This window comes from Electrophorus electricus, chromosome 11, assembly GCF_013358815.1.
Source record: "Electrophorus electricus isolate fEleEle1 chromosome 11, fEleEle1.pri, whole genome shotgun sequence".
Taxonomy (NCBI): domain Eukaryota; kingdom Metazoa; phylum Chordata; class Actinopteri; order Gymnotiformes; family Gymnotidae; genus Electrophorus; species Electrophorus electricus.
Genome location: NC_049545.1, coordinates 10,714,598 through 10,722,500, shown reverse-complemented (window position 1 = coordinate 10,722,500; position 7,903 = coordinate 10,714,598). Strand labels below are relative to the sequence as shown.

The window sequence follows — 7,903 nt, the reverse complement described above, 5'->3', positions numbered from 1 at the left end:
CACAGTAAATAAGGTTAATAAGTCCTTACACCCTCATGAGTCATTTGTGTAGCCATGCATAAGTGCCATTCTCCCTCTCCTTTCCTCACACTTCCCCCTCTCTGTCCCTTTCTCAATCCCTCTCTCCATCCTGTTGCATGGCCAGGCAGCCTGGGCTGGAAGTTATTTGGCTGTGTTCTCCTCCCCCTCCTCCCATGCTTGTGGGGCCAGCGTAGCTCTGCTCTGCTGGGACTGGGCGAACTCGGGATGTGTGTTTGGTTGTCTGCCTGCCCAAAGGGCACCTTCACTTTTCAGCTCATGGAGGACAGCTAACTTTTCTAAGCGGCGTCGTGGCTTCTCACTTTCCCTGGCCACCTGGATGAAGCCTGGATACACACTCCTCGCCTCAGGAAGAGTGCGTGTCGCGTGGATAAGCGAGAGATTAAGAGAGAGGCTGCAGAGTCAGTGGGGAGGTGAGTTTGTGGAGGACAGACAAGCTGCTGTTGGGAAAGGGGGGGGGGTTTGTGGGAAGGAACAGGAGAGAGGGCTTCTGTATGGGGCCTTAGAACAGTGTGGCATTTAGAAGGTCCTCAGCAAACATGGAGCAAGCTGCAGTGTCAAATGGAATGTTAAGTTGAAACACATGGTGCTTTGAGGAAGCATGAGACAGAGGGAGGGTAGAATTGAGAAGAGCGAATGGACAGAGAAAGAGGAGGCACAGAGAAGAAGATCTGAAAGCTGAAGAACAGTTTCATCTCAGCCTGCAACAGCGAGATCCTAGCTCCTTTTCTTTTCCCGCTTTACTTCTGAAGGTCCCAGCTCCACTATCCTTCTGCTTTTATTCACATGTGGTCAAAGGCTCTGCGCTGTCTGTAGCATTTCGCCAGGGGATTGGAAACGTGTGTGCGAGGACCTTTTTTTAATATGTAGCGTTTCTGCAGGCTTTGTGTATGCGTGTGCGCATGGGTCTAAGAGAGAGTTAGGGGGAGAGAGCGATTGAAAGAAATGAAGTCTTTTTTTTTCCCTCCCTTTTTAGCTAGTTTCTTTCTCTCTCTTTCATTAGGAACCAGCACATAAGCCAGAGGCAAGAAGTCTACCTGTTGTTATTTGCAAAAGTTCAACTTTCTAGTAGCGGGGTGGGAGGCAGGGAGAGAATTTGCCTCACACTGAGAGTTTGAGCTGGAGCAGCTGGCGACATGCCCTGGCATTCCAGCTTTAGAATCCAGAATGTTGGAGCATATCATGCTGCATGACGACAGGCTCTTCAGTGCCTAGCTCACGCTTCCACTCTGGCTGCTTAGGATTCACTCCCTTTTCTTTTTTCTTTTTTCCTTGTTGTTTAATAATTTGGCACAACTAAGGGCCCCTTTGAAATGTTCCCCTTTGCAAAGCTGTTCAGAGATATTTTTGTTTCCTCTTTTTTAATTACGGTTTGGCTGGTCATTCGTCGTTCCTGCATTGTCCTAGCTGTGAAAGCAATCATCAAAGTGTGGCCTTGCTCTGACTGGCACTCTTCCCAGCTCTGTTAGTTGGCTGCTTGTGAGAATTTCCCATCGAACTAGCAGTTGTCACAGTAAAAGTCTCCTCCCAGGAGTGCAACTGGCATATGCCATACTGTAAAATATTACCGTAGAACAATTTATTTATAAAGATCTGCAGCCTTGGGCCAGTAGTTGGTTGTCAGTCAGACAAACTAGTGCGTATCAGGATTTGAAGGCCTGAGTTTGCAGTTTGATGTTCTGTGATGATAGTGAGTTTACTAAATGTAATGAGTGATATGTCGTTTTCTCTTTGTGCTTTTGAATTTATTCTGATTTGCAGTCCGATACCAGTAGTTTTAAGCCTTTGTGCATTTTCTGCTTGTCGAAAAGGAACAGGATAAATTATAATATTCAGTTGATAGCTTTGTTTGCCATTAAGCATTTCAGGCATTTAAAATGCATGTGAGCACTCCAACATATACCACTAGTCAAAACAATGATGTGATGTGTACTGTTGAGAGAGAACAATGAAACACTGATGTGACATATTTCCTTTAAGTTGGCCGTGGGTCAGCAGGTTAGATTGTATTCCTCAGTCTTGTTAGTGTTTCCCACAGAGAGCAGCGTCTTTTTGTGAGGGGACTGTTCCACTTACTGCTGGGTAGAAGCGTAGTAGCTCTGGTGTTGGGGGTTTAGCGCAGGAGGCTCTAGACTGTATGAACATTGCGAACTGTTAAACGATGTGGATGCATTTTAACTCGAGGCTAGTTTTTCTTATGTGTGAAGCGTGGGCAGTGTAGCCGCCTGCAAAACCCTGCTGCATCAGGCTTTAGTAGAGCAGATAAATGGCAGTTGTCACGATTTAGACTGCCACAAGAGAAAGCAGGGTGAAGTTATATACTTGTGTCAAAGAGGATAATTGCAGCATGATTGTTTAGTAAGTAAGTAAGTCTATTTTTTTATATTCAAGCTCAAATTAATTCAAGCTAATGAAATAAATAGCTAAAACGGATACAGTTCATTAGTCCATGTAGTTTTTATTGTTTGAGGAACAGCAAGCATGACCAGCTCAACAGGTTTGAAGCACTCGTACATTTATTTTGTGTCTAAGAAAAAATTCCAGATATGAGAAAATTGGTGAGTGTGGCTAGTCCTCTTAAATCACTTCTACATGCGATTCAAGATCAAATCTGTTAATACAAGTGATTCTTTCATCAGGCCCAGTGTTTTTATATAGTACTCAGTGAAATGAAAAGTATATTAAAAAATCTTTACTTATCCCACCTTAGCAAACAGCAATTTCTTTAATACAAGAAGCTAGTAGCTATAGAGCAGTTAAAGTTGGTAAAAAGACACTGACCCAAAGCACATACCTGAGATTCATATTCATATAGGTGCATAACTCTCCTTTCCCTTACTCATCCCATTACTTGTTTCTCACTTTATGCTGTTGATTTGATTTTGAATAGACTGCAATTGCAATTTTTTACCCATCAGTCTCCCATAATGATGAAGTGAAAACATGTTTTAAGCGTTTCAACTAATTAAACTAATTAAAATGAAAAACTGAAAAATGTAATTGACAAAAGTATTCAGATCCTTTATTCAGTACTTTTGTAGAAGCCCCTTTAGCAGCGATTCCAGCTGCAGCTCTTCTTGGATGTGTCTCTACAAGCAGATCCACCAGGATTTGGGCAGTTTATCCCATTCATCATGGGAGATGCTCTCAAGCATCGGAAGCCTGGACAGTGAAACGCTGCCGAGACTGAGGAACTGCTGTCTTCAGGTCTCTCCCCAGATGTGGTTCAAATCTGAGTTTTGGCTGGGCCACTCAAGGAAGTTCAGAGGTTTCTCCTCTGTTGTTTTGGCTGCATGCATTGGGTCATTGTTGTGTTGAAAAGTGAACTGTCACCTCAGTCAGAGGTTGGGTGTCCTATGGAGGTTTTCTTCAGAGTTCTGCATTTGGTGGTATTCATCTGTCCCTTAATTGTTACCACTCTCTGTGTCCCTGCTGCTGAGAAACGCCCCCACAGCATGATGCTGCTACTGCCCTGTTTCACTGCAGGAATGGTATCAGCTATCTTATGTGCAATACCTGTTTTGCCAGACATTGTACTTGGTGTTTTGCCCAAAAAGATACATTTTCATTTCACTGGACCAGAGTGTCTTTTCTACATGTTGCCAGAGTCCTTTATATGTCAATTAACAAATTCTAAGTGAGCTTTCTCTTGCCACTCCGCCATAAAGGCCTGATTTAAGATGAATAGATGGTTGTCTGTCCAGTTAGAATTAAGGGAACACTCTCAATGAAAAGATTCAGTTTGAAAATCTTTACTGATATTAATTGTGTATTTTTTTGAGAACAAAATGATGTAACTACAGTCAATGGAAACCAAAATCATCAACTCACTGAGGGGTGGATTTGAAAATCGAAGTAAAAAATATTTAAATCACAGGATCATCTTAATTTATGTGAATTTCATCTTGGCAACTCCTAATTTGACTCAGTAGTGTGTATGGCTCCCACGTGCCTGCATGCACCCCCAGCAACATCTGGCTGTGCTCCTGATGAGATGGCTGATGATGTCCTCGGGGATCTCCTCCCAGACCTGGATCAGGGATCAGAGCTCGTGGACCGTCTGTGGAGCTGCTTGGCAACGATGATGCATAACGTCCCAGAGGTTCTCAGTTGGATTCTGTGCCATCAGTGCCTTCGTCTTCCAGGAACTGGCTGCGCACTCTGGCCATGCAAGGCTGAGCATTGTCCTGCACCAGGAGGAAGCCAGGGCCAAGTGCACCAGCGTAAGGACTGACTGTGGTTCTGAGGGTTTCATCCCGGTACCTACCAGCAGTCATGGTAACACTGACTATTGTCCGTGGATATGCCTTCTCAGACCATCACTGACCCACTGCCCATCCGCTCATGCTGGATGAAGTTGCACGCAGACTCTCACATCTGTCACAGGTGCTCAGGGTGAATCTGCTCTCGACTGTGAAGAGAAAAGGCTGCACCTGCCTGTTCTGATGTTCTCTTGTGGATGCCAATCGAGCTGCACGGTACTGTGCTTTACTGGTCCCACTACAGGATGTCAGGCGCTCATGCCATCCTCACGGAGTTCGTTTCTGCCTGTTTTTGAGAGTTTGGTCAGAGACATGCACACCATTAGCCCATAGGAGGTCATTTTGTAGGGCTCTGGCAGTGCCCCTCCTGTTCCTCCATACACAAAGTAGCAGATATCAGTCCTAATGCTGGGTTGATCCCCTTCTAGGGCCTTGTCCAGCTCTCCACATGTAATGGCCTGTGTCCTGGTATATCCTCTGTACTCTTGAAACGGTGCTGGAGCAAACCGTCATACGATGGCACGTATGGATGTGATATCCTGAAGGAGCTGGACTACCTGTGCAACCTGAATGAATGGGCTGCAGGTAGCACCTCATGCTACCAGTAGTGAAAAGGACACTAGTAAAATGCAAAACTACGGTACTGCAGAGAAGAATCAGTCAGGAGGGGTAAGGCGAGAATAATTGTCTATGGCCGCCACCTGCAGACCCATTCTACTGTTTGGAGTTGTTGCCTCTCCAGTGCAACTGTTGTCACTTTCATTTCCGCTGAAGCAGGTGACGTTGATTACTTCATATTGATATCACAGTGATGTTCGCTTGTCTAACCTTGCTTGTAGTCCTTCTGCCATCCATTTTACCATAGAAGCCCACTGATAATGCAGTTTTGTGACATTAAGAGCAAAGTAACATATTTGTGCAGGTAAAACTACTTCTCCTCCAATGTTAACATGTAGATCTGACATATTGAGCTCATCATGATCTTTTAATGTGTCTTCATTCCAAGTATAACTTCTGAGTTTCCAAAGTTACTTGCTTAACTGGGTTTGCCTTGGCTAGCTAACATTGTCTTCCCTTTTCGAACGATTTCAGCAGTCTCCAAATTCTGGCTGAATCTGTTTGTACAGTCAGTTGCACCATAGCTGCCATTTTAGATGTTTTGTTTTCACAGCATTCACACTGAACAGTACCGCTGCCACTCTGCCAGTCTTTCTGCCACTCTGTGGGCTTAACCGAAGTGACTCCTGCTAAATGTGATGTCATGCGTATACCCTCTGTTAGCAGGTCACTACATCCTGGCCACAGAGAACGCTGGGAGGGATTTTTGGGAAGTGGGGCTCAGCCATTTTTGTGTGTGGCCAACTGTTTTGGGGTATTTCGACTTGCAGATTAGGGTTCTTCAGTGTTGTATCCTGTGTAGATAGTTCATTGTTTACAAATGGATAACTTGGTGTGCTCATTAGAAATGATTTCAGTATTATGGCTTCATAGAAAAATTACATTGTTACTCATGCTTGCTCTCTTTGTCTGCATCACTTATTCAAGCTTCCCTGCCTGTTCTTCTCTGCAGATTCCTTTATGCCAGTTTAATGCATCTGCATTTCTCAAACCCTCACTGCAACCTTCCACACCACATTTCCAGGGATGCAAATTCCAACTTTTCACAAAAATTCTTCATGCATGGCAACACATCTGAACTGAGGAATCAGTTAGCACTTATCGATGGGGGGAATCTTCAGCAGGGGGCAGTGTTAGTCCAGGGTTGGGGAATTGCTCACACACCGAAAATGGACATGCAACACAGTTAATGGTATCTCTCCTTCCCTTTCAGATTGCTTTCTCCCAGCACAGTAACTTCATGGATCTGGTACAATTCTTTGTCACATTTTTCAGGTTAGAAACTAATATATATAATATATATATATCTCCATTGTATTAAATTGTTAACATGTATGTCTGTGCATGTAGCTGTATGCATTTGTACATACCTGTGTGTGTTCTCCAGATTTACATTTGACCAAAGGATTGTTTCTAAGAACTATAGTAATGCAGTTGCAGGAAGAGTTTAGCGAACCCTTTGGAATTGCCTGGACTTCTGCCTGAATACGACCTAAAATGTAATCTTATCATTTAATTAGAAAAGAAAAAGCAGTTGAACTCACATGAGTGAGCTTATGTCTATGTGTATGTATTCTTTAACTTCAATCTAACATGTCCTGTTCCTCTAGTCAAAGCTGTTTCATCTTAGGAATTTGGGATGTCTTAAACACCCAAAAGTTCAAAGTTTACAAGTCTACAAGCTTGACAGTCTACAAACCATAGTACTGAGCATGTGGGTGGTACTCAGCACACCAAATGGGGAGGTCACTGGTTTCTTCTCTGATAGCTTCCCTTTAAATATCATTTTTGTTTGCTGTTTCTCTTATGGTAGATTTAAGAAGTCAGACGTTATCATAATAACGTTCCTGCCTCCAACCGTGCTCTTTTATAGAGGATGTTTTCCTAACAGTTAACTTTTCAGTACTTTCAACTTATTAATGAAGTGGTTCCCAAACTTTTTCTGCAGTGCAGAAAAAGTAGATAAGATAAGAATATCTAAGGATAGATAAAAATATTTTCGAGCTCCTCCATGCCCACATGTACACGTCTTTTACTGCATTTGCCTTGATGTGCCCCGGGGCCATGCCCCCCACGTTGGGAACTACTGCATTCATTTCAATAAAGAAATAGCAGTGCAAACTGCTATGTGAATTGTTTGTTAAATAAAACATCATTTAATTATGATTAAAAGATTGGCTCATACTTTAAGAGGAAATTTCGGCAGTTCAAAAAGATTGACCAACTTTTTCTTCCAACTGTATGTCACCAGTATTTATTCTCACCCAGAGCCAAATTCAGTCACACAGGGAGCAAACAGGTTTTTTTTTTGTTTGTTTGTTTTTTTATATCACTCTCAACACCCTATTTCTCATGTTTGTCTCACATGTTGAAAAAAGCACTGTTGGTTATAGTTGTTAAAGCTTCAGCTATAGGAAAGTAGGACAGTCACCTAGATTAGAGTACGTATCTCTTGCCACACATACACATTCATGCGCACACACACTCGCACTTGCACTGTGGTATGGTTAGCAATGGTTCACCGTCATTAGTTCTGTCAGTTCAGGCACTGTGATGAATTACACTGACTCTGCACTCTTTCAGGCTTGGTAGGAGTGAGGTTGGGGAGAGTGTATCCCCCCTGCTTCAGATGCATTTTGGATCTGAATCATTGCTTCTATTAAGAAAGGGTCTCAAGCTTTTAGTAGTTTTCTGTTCTGTCCATCCTGAGTTCTGCAGACACCCGCATCCAGGGTAAAATATGTAGTGTTCAGGAGAAAAATGAGGTGGATAACGAATGAGAGTGGAAAATTGGACAGACGGATACTGCAGAGCACTAACAGCTGCAAGATCATCCAGCAATGCTGAAGACCTTGCAGCACAAACACACCCTCATACCCAAATTAATACACAGCCATCCAAATTCATATTTATTCAGACTTAAGCAGATGTGTGTGTCACACAAATGCACAAGCAATGGTTATGTATATCCTTATGTCTCGACA

The 7,903-nt window shown here is 43.1% G+C and overlaps 1 protein-coding gene across 2 annotated transcripts in view; it reads left to right on the top strand.

The window, feature by feature from the left end:
- Window positions 1-7,903, top strand: part of atrn (attractin) — a 52,875-nt gene that overhangs the window by 29,511 nt on the left and 15,461 nt on the right. For both annotated transcript variants that reach the window (XM_035531622.1, XM_035531623.1), the window contains exon 25: window positions 6,133-6,194. In XM_035531622.1, coding sequence (XP_035387515.1) covers window positions 6,133-6,194 — 62 coding nt within the window. The remainder of the gene's footprint in view (window positions 1-6,132; window positions 6,195-7,903) is intronic.